This window comes from Notamacropus eugenii, chromosome 4, assembly GCF_028372415.1.
Source record: "Notamacropus eugenii isolate mMacEug1 chromosome 4, mMacEug1.pri_v2, whole genome shotgun sequence".
NCBI classification, from domain to species: Eukaryota; Metazoa; Chordata; class Mammalia; order Diprotodontia; family Macropodidae; genus Notamacropus; species Notamacropus eugenii.
This window is the reverse complement of record NC_092875.1, coordinates 241,347,759-241,368,597: the sequence shown is the minus strand read 5'-3', so window position 1 is coordinate 241,368,597 and position 20,839 is coordinate 241,347,759. Positions and strand designations below refer to the sequence as shown.

Sequence of the window (20,839 nt, the reverse complement as noted above, 5' to 3'; positions counted from 1 at the left end):
TTCTTTTAGTTGTTACAGTTTAATTATAATATAATTATATATGTTACATAATATAATTATAATTTTGTTTGTTATAATTTAGTTATAACTTTATTATAATTTTTTTCCTACTAGAGTTGTAAAGATGTGCCAGCTGTAGAAAAAACTATTAAATTGCTCCCCAGTAGCCATGTTGCAAAACTGCAGATATTCAGTGTAGAAGGACAGAAGGCAATTCAGATCAAACACCAGGATGAGATTACCTGGATAGCTGGAGATGTCATGCATAATCTTATCTTCCAAATGTATGATGAAGGAGAGAGAGAAATTATTATAACATCTGCTTTAGCTGAAAAAATTAAGGTGAGTCTTAGGATAAAGTTATCACAAAGAAGTTATTTTGTTGTAAACACTTGGTACATACTTTCTTATTAGGAACAAATCCAGTCCCAGTTCAAATGTAGTAACTAAAATTTATATGTAAATTTGAAAAAAAGGCCATGGGTAAATTTTGTCATTAGGCTGTTCCATTATATACTTTGCCAAAAATCCTTACTCAAGTTGTAATTTGATACTTTTAACAAAATTGTTTGTATTTTGCCTCTTGTCATTTTAAACCTGCCTTGGATGGCAAAGCTGGTGGATTACTTGAGCTCTAGTAGGGCCAACTGAAACTGATTTGGTGATCACACTTAGTTCAGCATCAGTATGGTAAACTCCTGAGATTGGATAGGTGTGTGGTTTGAGTGAAGAGAGAATGATGATGATGCTAAGAAACTTGAGGGTCAAAATTTCCATGCTAATCAGTAGTGGTGTCTCAGGTTTGTGAGTGTTCACTACACTTAGAGCCTGGGTCAGATCACGAGATCCCCACTCAAATGGGGAAAAATACCAAGAAGAAAACAACAGAAATGTTATTATAGCAATACTCAGGTAACTATATTACCATAGACAAGTAGTTGATTGAGTTTCTTATATTTTGGACCTGTGACTTGTAAGAAGTTGAAAAAAGGGAGCTGGTAAATAGTTTACAAGAAATCTCTTCAAAAAATCTGATTTGTTTAAAATATATCCTTAGAGATTGTTAGTATGTTGCATGAATTTTTCTGAGAAAAGTAAAGTTGTAGAAATCAATTTCATACCACCCTCTTCCTAAATATTTAGGGTAACAAAGATCTGCCTTTGTACCTATAACATGTTTTAAATTTCTTTCAGCTCCAAAAGAAACTCATTTTTGACCAGTGTAACCTAAATTTTTTTAATCCTATTACCTTGGATGTTTTTGTCCATGTGAGCATGTTTATGCATACTTCAGTTTTGGATACCAGCGACTTAAGACATTTTTCTGAACACAATTAAATTTTCTTCTTAGTCATTTATTCAGCTCTCTTTTTTAATGGTATCTTTGTATCCAGAGTACATGAGGGATGTAGACATACTAGATTAATACAGAATAGAAGCAGGCATCCCTAGAAGATATTTCATTGATTACTCTGGGAATTGATGATACTTTATAGGACAGGAATAGTGAAGAAACTACAAAGTCATTTTCCAGAGAATACTAAAGAATAATTTGGTGTTTGCTGGTCACCCCCATTCTTAATCTGTCAGTGAGTACTTAGCATTTCCCCACTTCACAAAATAATTATTTGTTTTTCTTTTTACATCACCTTCATTTCCAATTTTATAACCCCTAAAACCATAATTTTTTTTAAAAGCAGAAAAAGAAAACTAATCAGTACATCATGTGATTTTGTCAATATTGCAGTGTTTATAACTGTAGTCCCCTGCCTCTGTAAAGAAATGAGGTATTTTTTTCATCTTATTTATTTTTTTCATTTTTTCTTTAGGCTAGGTTTGGTCATAATGTGATTCTTTCTATTTACATTATAGTCATAGTGTATGTAATTTTCCTGATTTTGCTTATTTCACTTTACATCAGTTAATTTCAAACTGGTTATTTTTCCTTATTTTTTCGTACTCATTGTTTCTTTCAGCATAGTAATATTCTATCATATTCAAGTCCTACCATTATTGTAGCCCCTCCCCAGTCAATAGGCATCTACCTTGTTTTCAGTGGTTTGCTACTCAGTACTTTATATAAATTATGTCACCTCGTATCCTTGCAACAATCCACCCTAAGTACCTAGTACTTTTAAAGATGAGGAAAATATCCCTAATAGATTTTTATTGGTTTGGGGTGGCATAGTTAGAATTGCCTTTCAGTACAAGGAAACATTTGTTAAGTACTTACTATATGTACAATACTATGTGAGACACTAGTTATTCAAAGACTAGTGAAAGGATTTCCTGCAATTCCTGAACTTTATGGTTTAATAGTTTTTCTGACTGAAAGTTCGGTTATTTCCACTATACTACATATCTAGGTTTTCTCCCTCTGAATTTTGCTTAAGTTGTATTTCCAGGAATATACCAGTTCCTAATGGTTTGTGCATGCATATGTGTCTGTCTTTCAACGTAGTCCACACAGATGTGCATTTTTCTCTACTAGGTTAATTGGACACCTGAGATTAATAAGGAACACTTGCTACAGGGTTTGCTACCTGATGTACAAGTACCAACATCTGTGAAAGATATGAGATACTGCCAAGTTTCATTTCAAGATGATCATGTGTCATTGGAGAGTGCGTTTACTGTAAGGTCTGTGGGTTTATCCATTTTTCAAATATTTTAAAATTAGCATTTATTTTTTTAAAAATGTGAAAAATTTTATTTCTTAATTTAATATATTTGAATTAAAATATATTTTAAATGTATATGGTAGAAAAAATTTATCAGTTGCCATGGAATTCAGTGGCTTATTTTTAGAATTGAGTTTGTAAATGTTTGAGGAGAAAGGAAACAGATTTTGATACATAAAGGAGGTAGCATCCTGCATAAGGGGGGAATTTTTAGAGGTGGAGGAAGGAAGGATTATATTCTAGGTACTTAGGCTGATATGGAGATGGGAAGTATGTGAATACATGGAGGTTGGAATGGGTTTTTGAGTTCAGGGAAAAGGATATAATTCAGTTAAGCTAAAAAATAGATTGCATGAATGGGAGTAATGTGAAATAATCCTGGATTTGGAGCCAGCTTTTAGAAAGTTATAAATGCAAATCTAAGGAGTTTGTATTTCATCTCAGAGACGTTACTGAGAAGTCATATATTTGAGGCAGGAACTGATATGGTCAGACTTCTGCCATAGGATGATTATTTTGCCCTTTGAAGAATGGATTAGAAATACAAGTCATGTCAGGGAAGAAGATAAGTTAGAGTATTACAATAGAAGTGATGGTAGTAGAACAGGCATCTGGAAATGGTAATAGGGAAACAATGAATAAATCCAATTCTTTGTTTGGTTGAGTATGTTTTATTTAGGGAGGAACATGAGAGATAGAAGGAAGAGGAGGAAGTATCATAGAAGGTGGTAATGGTTGATAGCTTCAAGAGAAATCAGTCATTTAGTCAACTAGCCTGATATGGCAGGCACTGTGCTAAACACTTTTGATTCAAAGAAAGGGAAAAAAAGCAGTCTTATTCTAAAGGATCTAAAGGTTGAATTTAAGATATTTATTGGACATCTAGTTTGAGATTTCTGAAAGGCAGTTAGTGATGTTAGATTAGAGGCCAGGAGATAGTTTGGGATAGGATAAGTAGATTTGAGAATCATCAGTGTAGAGATGGTAATTAAATCCATGGGAGCTGATGAAGTCAACCAAGTGAAGTAATATAGAGGAAAAAGAGATGAAGGCTTAGGACAAAACCCTGAGGGACACCTACAGTTAGCAGCTGTGATCTATCAGTCAATAAACATTTATTTAGCACCTGCTGTGTGCCAACACCCATGCTAAGCATTGGGATGAGGATCCAGCAAAGGTGACTGAGAAGTAGTCAGATAGGAGAACTAGGAGAGATTGGTGCCCAGAAATCTTAGAGAGAAGAGAGTATCAAGGAGAGTATGGTAGTCAACAGTTGGTGTATCTGCACAGAGATTGAAGAGAATAAGGATTGAGAAGAAGCCATTGGATTTGTTACCTACAGAATCATTGGTAACTTTGAAGAGGGCAGTTTTGGTGGAATGATAAGTTCAGAAGATAGATTATAAAAAGAGTGGGAGAGAAAGTGGAGGCACATTTTGTAGATGGCCTCTTCAAGGAGTTTAGTCACAAAAGAAAGAAGAGGTATAGAATGATAATGGGGCTGGAAGGATCAGATGAGGGTTTTGAGGCAAAGCTCCAAAGTTTGGAGGCATTAAGTAAGAGAATAGCTTAATTGTAAGGTTTGTAGGCAATAGAGAAGGAGCTAGTAGCCAAGAAGTGATTGAAAATTAGTGATAAAGTAGCAGTGACAGAAAGGGACAGTGTTGGAGGAGATGAGATGGAATGAGAGTGCTTGAGCAGGTAAAGGTTAGCCTTGGTTAGGAGTAAGACCACCTCTTCATCAGAGACAACATGGAGTCCAGAAGATGGAGTGTTGTGTTCAAGGGACAGCAAGGAGATCAGTGTCACTGGCTTGGATAGTACATGGAGGGGAGTAAGGTGTAATGATACTGGAAAAGTAGGGTTATGCAGGTCTTTAAAAGCCTAACAGAGAGTTTTATAGTTTATCCTGGAGGAAATAGGGAGCCACTGCAGTTTATTGAAGGTTACACCGGTGCTTTAGGAAAGTCCAGCTGAGTTGGAGGATGGATTCAAGTGGGGTAGGACTTTAAGCAGGGATACCAACCAACAGGCTATTCTAGTATTGAAGATGTGTTTGAGCTATATAGAAGAGGAGAGTTTTGGGGAGATATAACATAGGTGGTCATTTTTACATTGTAAACAACAACTCTAAATTTACAGAATTACAGAGCAGGAACTGTGTATTGGCTAGCCATGAGACAAAAGAAAATTTATTTGTTCATTAGGATACTCAATTGATCAGAGCAGGGCTGATGGTAGTGACAGTCGGGAATGTGATGTAGTAAAAGAGGGTACTAATACTAGGCAATAAGTGGCAGCCATTTCATTCTTCCGTCCTCTCTCACAGTCCTTGTGAGAAATCCTATTGTATGGCCAGAAAATTGGTGAATACAGGAATGTCATGTGGCAAAGGAGACTTCTAATCTTGGATAACATAACTGCTTCACTGTCTTCAGCATAGTTGTCTTGAGTGTCTTTGTCCCAAAGCTGATCATCTTTATGTATGGTAGTACCAGTGTTTCTTCCTTCTTTCTCAGCCATGTCCCTAAACAGATTTCCCTCATGAGTTATCAATGGTACAGCCTACCTATACTAATGGTAGCTGAACGGAGCCTGTCCTGAGGAAGTCTCCAGCCCTTGGTAGAACCTAGGGCTGATATCAAGACCCCATTGGCAATATTAGCAGTGACATTCTCCTTAGTGGTGGTTGTCCCCACCTTCTTGGGGGGGGCCACCTGTTGGTCTTATATCAACACTGAAGGTGAGAATCACAGAAGATGAGCCAAAATAAAAGTGTATAGAATATTGTAGCAAAAAAGTCAATAAATACAATAAACATTATAGTAAATAAATGAAATACTATTAAAAATAAATAATAAACAATAAATATAAAGTAAGTTAATTTAAAAATAGACAAGTAAAAAATAAATAAAATATTAAATAAAAAAAATTAAATAAAAGTCAGAATATGTCTGTTGGGTGGTCAAGATCAGACCCAAAGGCAGCTATGAGGAGTGAGGAGCTGTTCTCCATTATCCCTTTGGAAAGTCAAAATGGAGAAGAGAATATGAGCTCAAAATAACTTTCTAGTTTGAGGCATTACAAGAGCAGCCTAAGCTTCTACCCACCTCTTATTCTTCTAAGCCATGTTGTGTATTACCTTTAAGTCTTGAACACTATTATTTCAGTTTCAAAGGGCAATGGAAAGAAAAATCATGAGCATAATCAGCCTTATTTACCATGTTGATTTGTATGTAAGAAATATCATAAAAGGCACCAGGCACATAGATGACCACAAAAAGTGGTAAGCCATTTGTGTTATGACAGTGAAAGATCACAGGATGTACACTGTGGTTGATTTTGGTTTCCATGAAGTTTTAAATGTTACTGGACTGCAAGCTCAATGTGAGTCAGTGTGACAAGGAAGACAAGAAAGCTAATGAAATAATGGACTTCATAATGTGTATGAGTTCCACTATACTTTGTTTTGTTCAGACCACATCTAAAGTTCAATTCTGGATAGAAACGTTTAGAAAAAATGCTATTAAGTTCAAGAGCATCCAGAGGAAGATGATCAGGAAGTGAAGGGCCTTCAGTTTATGCTATATTCAGTTCAGTGTATGTCAATATTTTTTTTTAACACTTAATATAAGTACGAGGTAGTACATTAAGTTCAGAGAATATAACACCACCACAGTGCTCTCAGTAAGTTTACTTTCAAGTGAGAATTAATTGAAATAACTGGTGTTTAACCTTGTTAAGGGAAAACTTAGGTGGGGGACATAGGACATCTCTGTGGGTCAGAAAAGATAGACAAATCTCAAGACTGGAGTTTGCTTCATTGGGCTGTCTGGAAAAGAATTTGTGGACTCAAGCAGTCTTAAGGTGAAGGTGGTAAAGATTCATTATGCTTTTCAGCAGGCAAGAATTCTTAGGAAACCTGTGATTTAAATGGGGTACAGGTAAAGTTTGTACACTATAGTCTGTACTATAACATGTGCCAAGTCAACTGACTGGGTGATTCAGGATGGGATTAGGGAGTGGTTAAGGAATGGTCAGTTCTTAAAGGAACATGCACTTTTGGTATCTACTGCACAGATATTTTTCCAAGGGCCCATGGGCACCTGCGAAGGTATGGTTTTAGACCTGAAACATCACTAAGTCAACTAACAGTCAGGACTGACAAAGGAATTTCCAGGCTGCTGTCATCAAAGTCTTGTTAGACAAGATAAATGTAAGAGAGGATATGTATCTCTAAGTCTAGGATACATATGATTGGTCAGTGAGTAGCAAATGTTGTTATGACTCAGTACACAGCCAGTTCAGCCAGCATGTAACTGGTTCCAACTAATAAATTCTACAAGTGCAGCTGGCTACTGTATCTGGAAAGGAGATAACAGTTTTTGCTGGGGCAGGCTGTCCTTGGGCTGGGGAGAAACTGCCTGGGACAGTGCTTTGAGACTAGGGAGAAATGTGATTTTAGAATTGGGGTCCAAGCACCCCCATCATATTCAAGCCCTTGACAGCTGTCAGCATAAAAGAGTAACTTGTTCGACTTAGTTCTAGAGAGTAAAGTTAAAAGCATTGGGTAGAAGTTTCAAAGGATCAAATTTAGATTTGAGGAAAGAAAAAAATTCTAATATTTAGAGCTATCTAAAAGTATGGTAGGCTGCCTCACAAGAAATGAGGTTTCCCTTCACGGTAAGTCTTCAAGTGGAAGCTGGATCATCATTTGTTAGATATTTCATAGAGATTAGGTACTTGTTCAGGCATAGCTTGAACTAGTTGGCCTGTGTAGCCCATTCCAAATTTGACATTCAGTGATTTAAGGGAATTTATTCAGTTGAGTTGAACAAACATTTATGAAATCAAAACTTTTTTTGCAAAGCACTGGAATACAGGGACAGATAAACAAAAAAATTACCTATGCCACAAGAACTTAAATTCTATCGGGAGAATGCACTATGCAGATAAGTAAATATGATTTTGATTATTTGGATAGAGAAAGGTCCCTTACAACTACAGGCATCAGGGTAGGCTTCTTATAGGAGGCATCATCTTGTTTGAGCTTGAAGGAAGCTAATGATCCTAAGGCAGACATAAAGAGCAATTTCATACATGTGCGAGGTGAAAATTGGAGTCTAATCTGTACTAGTACAAGAGAACCCATAGCGATGATAAAGTTTTGGATCCTTGTAAGTTTTCTAGACAGATTCTTTGTTTACTTACATTTAGGTTTATACGTGTATTGTACTTGTTTGAGTTAGCTGGGGAAATATCATTGATTTATTGTTGTTGAGTCCATTTTTCAGTTGTATCTAAGTTTTCGGGACACTATTTGAGGTTTTCTTGGCAAAAATATTGGAGTACTTTGCTATTTCCTTCTCCAGCTCATTTTACAGATGAGGAACTCAGGCATATAGGGTGTTGAAGATGAATTTTCTGGACTCCAGGGCTGACACTCTGATGAGGGTTGGAAAAGGGAGGTGCAAATTATGGGGCTCCCTTCCCCTCCAAGCATTCTTGAAGTCAAGGTGTTAAAGATTTATTGCTATGTTTTCAGTGGGCAAGAGTTCTTAGGGAACCTGTGATTTGAATGGGGTACAGGTAAAGTTTATATGGTATATTGCTTAGTAAAACATGACCCAAATGTGGTAGTAAAGTGATTTAGAGTGGTATTAGGGAGTGGTTAAAGAGTGATTAGTTCATAAAGAAACATGCACTTTTGGTAACTACTGCTCAGGTATTTTACCCAGAGTTCATTGAGAAATAGAGACAGAGGTGTGGTTTTAGGCCTGAAACATCACTAAGTCAACTAACATTCAGGGCTGCCTGAGAATCACCCAGGCTGCTCCCATCAATGTCTTGTTAGACAAGATAAATGTAAGGGAGTATACGTATGTTTAAGTCTAGGATACATATGATTGGTCAGTGAGCAGTAAATACCTTTATTACTCAGTATACAGTCAGTCCCACCAGTACGCAGTTGATTCACACTAATAAATTCTGTAGGTGCAGCTGGCTACTATATCAGGAAGAGACATAAAGGTTTTGCTAGGACAGCCTGTCCTCGGGCTGGGGAGAAACTGCCAGTGACAGGCTAGGGAGAAATGTGATTTTTAGAGAGACATGTGCTTTTAGAATTGGGGTCTAAGCACAGGCACCGAGACACTCCATCAGCTCTATTAACTGTGCCACCTAGCTGCCTGATACCTTTGATAAGGGCAATGCAAATTTCTATAGAAGTTCCTATAATTAATGATTTATGGAAAGTTTATAATTTATGAACTTAATTTCAGACCAGTGCCTGATGAACCAAAACAACTTAAATGCAAGTTAAAAGGAGGAAAAACAATACAAATGGGTCAAGAACTCCAAGGAGAAGTAGGTTAGTATGGCATGTTGTTCTCAACAATACTTATATTCAGAATTTCTTGTTATAAAATGACTGAAGAATTGTAGATTCATTATTTTTTAATCGGAATGAGTTATAGCAAGTAGAATGAGGGCAGTGAGGATGGTAGAGATCTTTTAGGCTCATAAGAATGTATGGTGAATGGCAGCAGATATTGATTTTTCAAATATTAAATGAATATAGTGAAAAGAATAATGAATAATAATATTATTAACAATTAATAATAATAATGAATCAAGAGTTGCCTTGGTTTTTTTTCTTGACTCTAGTAGTCCTATTTATTTAACTTTGTGGAAGTAATTTAAATGTGTATGAGTCTCTGTTTCCTGGACTATATATTAGGGATAAAAATGCTTAATACTATCTGCCTTTGTTGTAAGGTGCAAATGACAATAAGGTATGTTCAGATAATTCTATGCTAGTATATTTCATTTTATTTTGGTCCAGACCTATGACTTCATTGGTTTAGATAATTCCCAGATAAGGAAGCTCCCTTCACCTATGCAGACCAGCAATTATTCTTCAACTTAAATTCTTAGAGAGCTAGCTGACTGGAGTGTTGCAGTGAGAAGTGTCTTGCCCAGGTCACAGAACCAGTGTGTGTCAGAGTCAGAACTTGAAGCTGGATTTTCCTGACTGTGGGCCCAGTACATATCTCCCACTCCATGTGTCTCATGCTATCATAATAGCTGTAATAAAAATCTAATGAGCATACATTGGGGCACTATATCTACTTGAACGTTTGAAGGTTAGATTTTTACTTCTTCGGGCGTCCTTCTAAGACCTAACTCGAAGAAGTGATACATTGTAATTTGAAATAAATCTGATGCCCAAAAGGCAGCAAGGCGAATTGGCTAGAGAGCAAGATTTAGGAGCAGAGAGACTTGGATCCAGTTCTTGTCTCTGATCTATCCTGGCCACGTGAACCTGGGCAAAACATTTTTTTCTCAGTGTTCAAGGCAACTCTAACCAATAACTTGCTGAGAAGATAAGACAAAGGGATTTCCATTTATGTTAATGAAATTACAGGTACAGTCGGTCTCGATTCTTATTCTTACAATATTTAGTTTGTGTCAGAATTGATAACTTTAGAATTGATTTCATTAAAATAATCATGTCAGTGCAAAACATTTTCCTTTTGTTTTTAAAGAGCTAACAATTACAGATCAGTATGGAAATCAGATACAAACGTTCACATCAAGTTGTTTAGCTTCTTTGGGAATTTCTGGAAATGGACTTGATAAATCCAATTTGAAAATTACTTGGCAGGTAAGACTGACTTTCTAAAATATTTGTATGTAATTTACCTATGAAAAATGGATATTGTCTAGAGAGTGACATCTGGTCATTTTTCATCCTTTTTTCAAATGGGAGCCCATTTAAAAATGGATTTTCAGGTAGGTTTTCTCTAGCCACATATTTTAAAAGCCTTATAACTTGATGTGTGTGTGTGTGTGTGTGTGTGTGTGTGTGTGTGTGTGTGTGTGTGTGTGTGTGTAGGGGGATAGAGCAGCATTTGTTTATTACAGCTGTGCAGTAATTCGTGATTCATAATTATTTTAAAAATAAATTGGTAATCTTATTGAGATAGGTGACCGTGGAAAACCTGGGTGCCATTTGTCACTAATGGTAGCGTTCTAGGACTCAAATAATAGAACTATTGATTGGCCTTACTTAGCCAGTGGTGGGAGACTGTGAATGGAATACACAGTATTGTTTTTGAAATTCCATCTTCATCATGCTATATTTCCCTTCAGCAGCTCCAAGTGGTTCTTTGTTTTCTATCACTTAGACAATAAAGTTCGAACTAAGCTGCCTGGCTTTTAAGACCTGGCTATTCAATTTATTTTTAAATATTCTTCAGTAAATCTTGGTTTTTTTCTCTGCATAGCACATGCTTTTAAGTACCTTTTGCTAATGCTATCCCATACTTGAAATGTCTAAATTCTATTTATCCACTAAGGATCAAGTTGTCTCTGACTACTTCAGACAATACTTCTTTCTCCCTTCTCTGTTTCCTAGCACTTAGCACCGTGCCTGGCACATGAAAGACACTTAAAAAATACTAGTTGACTGACTGATTAGATTCCTGTTGCTCTTATAATTATTTGTACCTTGTGGTTTAACATTTAATTTTATTTTTTGTTAGTGTCTACCATGGGGAATTCTACATGATTTAAGCTTAATCAATGGTTTAGTGAATGTATTTTTAAACAGATTTGTAAGGTCTCTGAAGGCTTACTTTGCTTCTCTTTTTATGTCCTGAAAGGATGGGTACTGTAAGTTTTTGTTGAAGTCTAATAAGAAATAATTAACTCCTTTAAATTAAAAAAATACTTTAAGCATATTTTTCTTTTTTAACCTGTTTTTATTATTAGGACAGCACACAGACTATAATTATAAAAGGCATAAAATTTAACCCAGGTCCTCCTGGAAACAAGGAATTGTGTTTTGCATGGCGTGAGTTTTCTGACTTTATCCGGGTACAACTAATTTCAGGACCACCAGCTAAACTTCTCCTGGTAAACTGGCCAGAGTTAACAGAGGTAAATAAGATTTGTGACTTGATCTAATATGCTTGATATTGAATGACTGTATTTTGAATATGCTTTTCAGGGATGTGAGGTGATATAAATCATAGAATCTAAAGCTGGATGTCACTTCACTGGTCATCTGTTCCAGCCCTCTCATTTTATAGATGTTGAGATAGATTATTTGAGATGCTTTTAGTATTGGAGTTTATATTTAACTCTTTAATAGATTCTTTGGGGAGGGTAAAGTTATACTTAAAATATTTGCTTTCCCCTCTGACTGAAATGAACAATGAGTGAGGAAAGGGGAAAGGAAAGTATGCATTTGTGTTTTAAGAGCTTTCGGGAGGGAAAAGTTACCAGTGACTGGCCCTGGAGGTCTTCAGGTTGAGGCTGAATAATTGCATGCTGGGTTGTGACAGGATTTTTGTGTAGGTCTTAGTTGGAACCTGAGGTCCTTTCAGATTCTTAGATTCTGTGATAAATAAATTTAAAGTATACTTTTATTAGATTTTAATCTGACCTATATCTGTTAATTGGTTATTTTCTAGATTCTTTTTAAAAAATATTGTGAATGCATTTCACGTTAGCTTCATACAGCCACCTTCTAATATGAGATCTTTCTTTGTAGTACAATGAAAAGCCCTACTTGGCTTTAAGTCATATTTCTGACACTTACTACCCAGTGATCCTTGGGTAAGCCACAAAATCTCCTGGGGCCTCAGTCTGCAAAAAAGAGGTTATCTGGTTAGGTAATTTGAGGTTTCTTCCAGCTCTAGAACTATGATCCTTTGATTATGTGTTTCAGGTTTTCATAAGAGGTGCAAGTACAGGGAGAATAACTCAAGCTTCCATATGCTTTATATCATTTAATTATTGGCTATGTTTCTGATAATTCTTCATAAAGGAGAATCTCTCCCTTGTGTTGACATACTTCATGACTCATGGAAAAGTACTAAATAGTAACTAGAAAATGGAGGCTTTAAAACAACTTATCCATGTCTAAATTTCCTTTCCTAAACTTGGTTTTGAGTTAAAATTTTATCTAGATTATGACTTGATTTTTGAATACTATAAATAAGCTTAGGATTTACATCTTTTCCTCTGTCACATGCTAGATTTGTTAGTCTGTGCCAGTCATTTAACCTCTTAGAGCCTCAGTTTCCCCATTTACAAGATAAGGAGGATAACAACTCACTAATGACTTTCTAGGGTTCTTGTGAAGCAAGTCCATTGTAAAGCTTGACATTGTTATTTCTTATCTGAGTCATGTACAGAATTATGAATTAATGATGGTTTATTTTGAAATAATCTTTGGAGTTGCTTAATTTTTTTTATAAGTAGAGGTGAAAATCTAAATGTAATTGGAATGGTTTTCATAAAGCATTTCAGCTAAGAAGACCACAGATGTACTTTAGTTCTTGAAAGAACTATAGAAATCAGGATTTGCAAATCAATTAGGTATAATTATTTCCTGTGTAAAAGGATTTTTAAATTTTTTAAATGATTACTGATTCGGAAACTAGTAAACTTAATCATTTTGAAAATAAAAGTATGGTAAAATATCTTATGTGAATTGTTTTATAGTGTATAAATTTATGGTATTGATTTTAATATGTTAGTACAGCAAGTGCTGGTATTAAATACAGTGAGATTAATTTTAATTATTATAGCAGGTGTATGTATTTTCGTATTTAAGACCGTATGTTCTTCATAAAAAAAAAACCCGTTAAAATAATTCATGATGTTTAGAAAATGTATTAGAAGAGTAGTAGCAGACCTAAACAGTTAATTTGTAAGTTCTTTGAATATCTCATGACTGTAGGAACAGAATAGTCAATCTTCTCCCCAACTCTGCCTTTCAAATTATCTACCCCTCTTCATGCTTTACTTTAATCTCTTGAGTATGAGGTGACCTTTCTCTTTCAAAACTCCAGTTTCCCTGCTTGTTTCTTGATCCTGAATCCTTGTTTGCCTCATGAACTTGTACTTTTGTCATCCCTTCTTCCTTCTTGATGATCATTTTCTCATTATCTATTACTTCTTTCCCTACTATTTACAAATAAACCCAGAACTTTCACCCTTTAAAAAAAGTGTCATTCAGTTCTACCATTCCTTAAGGATACTGTCTTAATATCTCCTGTTTGTTTCACAGCCAAATTCGTAGAAAAAGCTCTCAGTTCTTGTTGCTTCTACTTTCTCACCTCACATCTGTACCTTTACAGTTTTGTTCCTCTTCTTATTACTAAACAGAAACTTTTTTCTCCGAAGTTACACCAGCGATCTTTTATGAATTGATATTTTCTATTTTTTATATAGTGTCCATTTCTATATATATTTCAACCCTTTTTTCTTCAGAGTGCCTTGTTTTGTAAGAACAACACACACACACACACACACACACACACACACACACACACACTATATATAAAAATAAAATATCCACAACTTTCTCCTGAACTATAGCCCTTTTTTGCCAACTGTCTATTGGTCATCTCTAACTGAGTTTCTTTAATGATATTTTAGATACAGAAGTATCCAATCCATAACTCCTTGTCTTTTATTTTAAAGCCTTGTCTTCTGTGTTGCCCTTTTAGTTAGGAACTCCATCAGCCTTTCAATTACCCAAATTTACAACCTTGGAGTTATCCTGGCCTCTTCCTTCTTGTGTGTGTATGTATACACACATGCACAGGCACACACAAACACACATATAAAATGAATCTGTTTTCTCTCCATTCAGGTTTGATCCCTTCTCACTTGGACTATTGTATTGGCATCCTATTTGATCTCTTAGCCTCCAAACTTGCCTTTATTCAGTTTGTCCTCCACATAAGTGTTAAATTGATATTTCTAAAGTACAGATCTTCTGTAATCCCTGTCTTCTTTTTTAAAAGTTAATTTTTCTAATGAACAGAAACTTAATTTTCTGTCCTTCCTAACTTCCCCTCTCCCCATCTTGGAAAAGAAAAGAAAAACAAAACTCTTCTAATATACATAGTAAAGGAAAACAAAAATTTTTAGTTAACCTGCTCCCAAAATATGAGCTCATCATCTTTCTGTCAAGGTGGGTAGGATGTTTCACCATGAGTTCTCTGGAATCTTAGTTGATCATTGCATTGATCAGTATCTTTCTTTATGAAGTTTTATCTCTTGCTGTTGCTTTGTCTGAGATTGTTGTGAGAGCTATGCATGTCGTTTTTGTTTCAGCTGAAGTATGATGCATTTTTTACTCCAGTTCCTTATTTTAACTCTGTTGATATTGATATTGATATTATCATTATTTGGTTATTTTTATTGTAAATTGATTTTGTTATATTCTGTTTTCTAATTCATTCTGTGATATTCTTATGGATGAGTTCATCCCATTCATATTTATAGTTTACATCAGGTAATGATCTTACAATTATTAAAACCTTAATGTCCTTTAAAAAATCTCCCTTACTTTTTGGAAGCATCTGATAATGCTTGTGTTATCTCTCTCTCTCTTTTTTTTCTTTTAATACTCCAGCCTTCCTTTGATTTCATTACATATTGGAAGCCTTCTTCTTGATTTTTTTTTCCCTCCTTTACCAGATATTGTAGCCATCCTTCCTTAAGTAATATTGTCATAGTTGATGACTGATGACTTTATATACTTATATAGATCTACTTATCATTGCTATACAATCTTCTTTCAGACATTTATCGCTAAGCCTGATAACACTGCTGAGTTCCTGTTCTACATTTCTATTTCCTGCTGAATTTTGTACTTGAGTTTCCTGTTATCATTTCACATTCATCTTGAAGAAATGAGTTCATTTTCATAATGTCCATATAAATCCAATGTATGGTCAGAAATCAGGAGGATAAATTTTGGTATGAAAAGGTTTCAAAAAATTCTGAAAAACTGACTCAGTAATATCATTGGCACAGTTGCACATTTTTGCTGGGTTCCATAGTGTTCTGATAATTAAAAAAAAAAACAACCCAACAACAGAACCATATTATTAGGCATTTAGTTGGCATAATGGAGTACTGCTGGATTTGGAGTCAGGAAGATGTGAATATACCCGGGTCTGTCTTTGATTTTCTTGACATTTCAAGAATACCAGTGAAACATATGGTTTATTTACCAGTTGTACATTTTTCCTGCCACATGAGTGGTTCACCTGACTTTCTGTTCATCATTAGATTATTTTATATTTATGTCTCTTAAATAAAGCTTGTTTGCTAATGTCTTGCAACAGTGTTCAGACCAACTATAGCCTTCTCCGTTACTCTTTGAGTGAACCTTAACTTTGGTATTTTGGAGAATGAATATCACATGATTTACCACCATTAGTACCTCTGAAAGTAGTGTGATATTCCTTTCTGTCACTAATAAGTCTTCAAAAAACACTGTGGTTTTCTAAAAGTGATCCATCTTCACTGTTCTTCTGTTAATTTTGGTACAACTTTACATTAAAATCTGGACAGTAGGCATTCTTCATCAACTTTATTTCTCCTTAGAGAAAGTTAGTTAGGCCAGACTCTTTGGACTGATTATGGATCTCACTTTGGAAGCTTTATAGTCTTTGTCCTGACATAGTCAGAACAGTATTATTTAGCCGTAGGGACACTTGAAGAACCTGCACGTAGGGAGTTCGTTTTTAATTTCAGCTCTATGATAGATTTACTCTTTGACAGTTGCAAGAACTTTCAGTGCTTGTACATTTATTTTATACCTTTATAGTTATAATTACTAAGCTGTTGGGCAAAGTTGTGTCTGTTATATGTCAGATAATAATAATATTTGCCAGGCCTAGAGGCCTGTGGGCTACCCGAGTCTTCCCTTACCTCTATCGGAGGTCTTCGGTTGGCCAAACCGGATGCTCGTATGAGAGAAAGGACGTTCCGGAGTCGAACAAGGGTTGAGCTTTATTTCAGGGTCTAGTTACAAGTGCAGGGGAATTCTTCCTTAGGAGGGAGCGAAGAATCTCCCAAGGAGGCAAAGATCTTACAATAAGAGATTGGAAGTAGAAGTATAAGTGGGGAGAGAGGGGGAGGGGAGAGAGGAGAGAGGAAAAGCGGAGCCTTCTGTCCTGTCCACTCCGCGCCCCTCCGCCCAAGAGAACTTTCAGGCTTTCCTGATCCTACTTAAGCTCTCCAGCCGTATAGTTTGCATCTGAATACCGTGCTGTTAGATAACAATAGTGTGCCCAGATCCGGGACAATCTCGAGGGCAGGGAGAGCTCTCTCCCATCACGTTTCTCACAGGAAGAGGCGGAAATACACGAGATAGCTCGGTTCACCTCGATTCCCAGTCGTTTCCTGGGGGGTCTTGTGAGAACTCTAAGATTTAGAAGTTTCCACCTTTACCCGCCCGAGACTGTCCACCTGGAATTGAGCTTCCATCCCCAGCAAATATTCCCTTGGTCATTTATTTTGATAGTAGTGAAAGCATTTTTTCCAAAACTTTAGTGTCTTCCTCTTTTTCAATTACCTTGAGAATTGCTTTCTCAATTTCAGCAAAATTGTGTTGCTTCCAGCACATGGTTCCTCTGTGTGTGCTTGGTTTAGACCAGAAGCTCTCCCTATCTTTGTTTTCTTAAGAGTATTCCTATTAACTCATTCAGTACCTGTAGCGTTGGAATGTTAAGTCCAAATGTGGTAGTTTCACCATCATTAATGGTGAATATAGCTAGAAAGCTTTTTTTTGCCTTTCGTCCATTCATTTTCATCCTTAATTGTGTTTGAAATGCATCTCTTACCAAACTTGTGTTTCCTTATGTTGCTTTATATTTCTTGATAAAATGATACTGCTCATACTTTTCCATCACTCCCTTCTGTGAGGTCTTCCATGCATATTTTTACTTTTAAATTAAGTTACTCTAGAGTCCAGGGGTGGGGAACTTGTGTCCTCAAGGCTGCATGTGGCCTGCTAGGTCCTCAAGTGAGGCCCTTTGACAGAATCCAAACTTCACAGAACAAATCCCCTTAATAAAAGGATTTTTTTTTCTATAAAACTTGGACTCTATCAAAAGGGTACGTCAAGGCCACCTGTGACTTCTAGGTTGCAAATTCCTCACCACTGCTCTAGACTGCTTATCACCCTCCTTGTAATCATGTGGTGTTTTTTGTGCAGAAATGATTTCTAAGCCTTTTTGGTCATGTTGGAGGATTGATTTTACATATTCATTAAACTTCCCTAGGAAATGGTAATAGTATGTGTCAACGTCTGTTCTCTTAATCATTTTCATTGGAGAGAGAGGGGCAACAGCACTTCGTGCCTTATCTGTGTCTCCTGATCTTGTAGTCTCCTTGGTTTTGCTCTTTGCTGTAACAAAGAACAAAGAATTCATCACCAAGTCCCTAGAGAAATGATGTTGAACCTTTTGTTTTCAATTATCCTGAGCATCCCAAGTTTGCCTCAAAACCAAGATGACACATCTGAGTACAACTTTCTGGATGGTTTTGTTTGTAGAAATTAGGTTTGTCGATTTCAAAAGTTGTGTGTGTGTGTGTGTGTGTGTGTGTGTGTGTGTGTGTGTCAGAGGCATGTATAAGCCAGTACTGCTTAGTTAACTCTACTCTTATTTTCTTTCTAAGTTAGAATATAACCATCAATCTAAAGGTTGTTCACTTGGGAGGATATTCACTTTGGGCAATGCTCCATTTTATTGAAGAGGCCATCAACAGACTCTTGAGTTAGGGAACAGTTATCTTTCACAAGAACCACTTTTAAAAATCTGGTTTTTGTAGAATTCCAAAAGTAAGAACAAATCAATACACCATTACTTTAAAATGATCAAAGCTCTATTTTGGTGAATAAAGAAATAACCCATAAACCATGGAATCTGGTACATTATTTTAGTACTGCCTAAAATATTTTTCTGTATTTCAGCCTATTCCAGTGATAAATGGAAAAGAATTACCAAACCCCCTTACAATTCAGCTTTGTGATCAGTGGGAAAATCCTTCCCCTGTACCACTAGTTAAAATAAGTCTTGTGAAAGCAGCCATCTTAAAAGTAAGTATTCATCTTTGAATATTAAATATGTTGGCATGATAATTCTGAATTTTGTCAGATCTTGTTTCTTAGTAACATAGTTTTTATATGTTGTAATGTAAACATGTATTTCCCTAACATATGGTCTAAATGGGGCAAGACAGTTTTCATATCTCCTCCCTCCTAGCCTGGAAGTTTTAATGCTCTTGAAGTGTGTAGAATGATCTTTTAACATGATTAGTCCAATGCTTTTTACTAAGTACTAATACTGAGAATTCAAATCTTCACATTAAAGAGAACCCCAGCCATGAGTTTTTAAAAAAAAATTTATTCATTAAGTTTAACTGATAGTCTGAAGACCTCCTTATATGATGTCAAGTTAAGCTCAGCACATTTGCTTGCACACATTTTTTCAAGTACGCACTTTGTTAAGTGACATGGGTCTTCAATTTATAGCTTAGAGATAGGGAGTAAACTTCAGGATCACTAAAAAAAAAAAATGATTCTCTTAAATCACATGCCTCTTAGATTTGTCTTCAGGTTTCAGTGAGATCATGTTTATAATGATTCTTTTGGGGTGGGTAACCTGTGACCTCAAGGTCTTCTAGGTCTTTGGGTATGGCCTTTTGGCTGAATTCAAGTTCACAGAACACATCCTTTTGTTAAGGGGATTTGTTCTGTGAAGTTTGGATTCAGTCAAAGGGCCAACTTGGAAACCTAGAAAGCCACACTTACCCTTAGTCACGTTGTAATGCTAGTGGTATATTTTTAACTGTAACATGGGTATTTCATCTCCCCTTATAATATGCTTTCTCTTCTACTATATTAAATTCCTAAACTTGAGGTAAATGAAAAGGCACTTTACCTTGCTCTGGTAAAGGCTTCTAGCCACTTAACCTAGACATTATACACTTCAAAATACTAACAGATAACCAGTCACACTTCTGCTTTTCTAAAAAAATTCTAATCTTAATGTTTTCCAATATGAGTAAGTGGTGTTTTGTTCAAGGTACATAATTACACTGGGTCCAATCCAGTATAGAAAGAACTGTCTAGAATCATAATGACTTCTCTGTAATTCCCTTAGCTGGAAGTATGTGTTTAGAAAATAGCTAGGTACTTGTCAAAAATATTGTTGAAAAGATTGAAGTTTTTGTAGTGTTAGTAGACTAGAGAAATAAATTAATCAATAATCATTTATTAAAAGCCTACTCGGTGATAGATGCTTGGGATAAAAATGTAGTAATAAAATAATCCTTCCCTTTAAAGGGATCTTATATTCTATGAGAAGAGACTATACAGAACAAATATGATATAAGTTGGAAGTACTTTTGGAGAAGTAAACAGTAAAGATTTTATGTAGAAGATCACTCAAGCTATGTTTTGAAGTATATCTGATATTCAAAAAGAGTGAGCGTATTTCCATGCATTGTGCTTGAGAAACAGAAAGCTAATTTTTGCTGGATCATAAAGTGTACAAAAGGGAATGGTAATGTAATAAATTAGAAGGAAATGTTGGTTCCAGGTTGTGAGGCATTTTAAAGCTTAACTAGAGGAGTTTGTAAATGATCCTAATGATAATAGATTGTTTCTGGTATTCATTGAAGAGGGAGGTGAGTGAAACGATTAGTACTTTAGGAAAATCACTTAGGTAGGAGGAAAGAATAGATCAGAGTGGTGAAAGATTCAAGATGGAAGACCTAATAATTAGGAGGCCATTGCCAGAGTACAACCCAAAGATTATCAGAGATGGAGGTGAATGGAAAAAATAATGTGGAAATAGAAATAGTATGGAAATTATTTGGATATGTGGGGTGAATGAGGTTCACAGTACTCCATGGGAAGATTTAGAGGTTTTCAGGAACATTGTGAACAATCTGGGTAACTGGAAGGATAGTGGTAACCTTGATAACTGTAGATGAGTGGGGTAGAAAGGTGAATTTTGACCAAAAAAAAAAAGGAAATGATTTTTGTTTTGCACATGTTGCATTTTAGATGCTTTCAGTATATTAAGTTTGAAAGCATTACCAAGTAATTGGTACTGTGGGATTGGAGCTCAGGAGACAGATTAGAGCGAAATATATAGAACTATGAGTTATTGGCATGATGATTAAATCCATGGGGATTAATGTGGTTTCCATAAAAAGTGAAAAAAAAATGGGGCCTAGAACAGAGCCTTAGTTTTATTCCCAGTTTGGTAACATGATGTGGCTGATGGTCTACCAAAGGAACCTGAGAATCAGTAGATAACTGTGAAAGT

The 20,839-nt window shown here is 35.7% G+C and overlaps 1 protein-coding gene across 4 annotated transcripts in view; it reads left to right on the top strand.

Annotated features, from left to right (window-relative positions):
• Positions 1-20,839, top strand: part of SMCHD1 (structural maintenance of chromosomes flexible hinge domain containing 1) — a 170,307-nt gene that overhangs the window by 87,314 nt on the left and 62,154 nt on the right. For all 4 annotated transcript variants that reach the window (XM_072604319.1, XM_072604318.1, XM_072604320.1 and 1 more), the window contains exons 25-30: positions 115-342; positions 2,492-2,640; positions 8,963-9,051; positions 10,229-10,347; positions 11,457-11,624; positions 18,475-18,600. In XM_072604319.1, the coding sequence (XP_072460420.1) occupies positions 115-342; positions 2,492-2,640; positions 8,963-9,051; positions 10,229-10,347; positions 11,457-11,624; positions 18,475-18,600 (879 nt within the window). The remainder of the gene's footprint in view (positions 1-114; positions 343-2,491; positions 2,641-8,962; positions 9,052-10,228; positions 10,348-11,456; positions 11,625-18,474; positions 18,601-20,839) is intronic.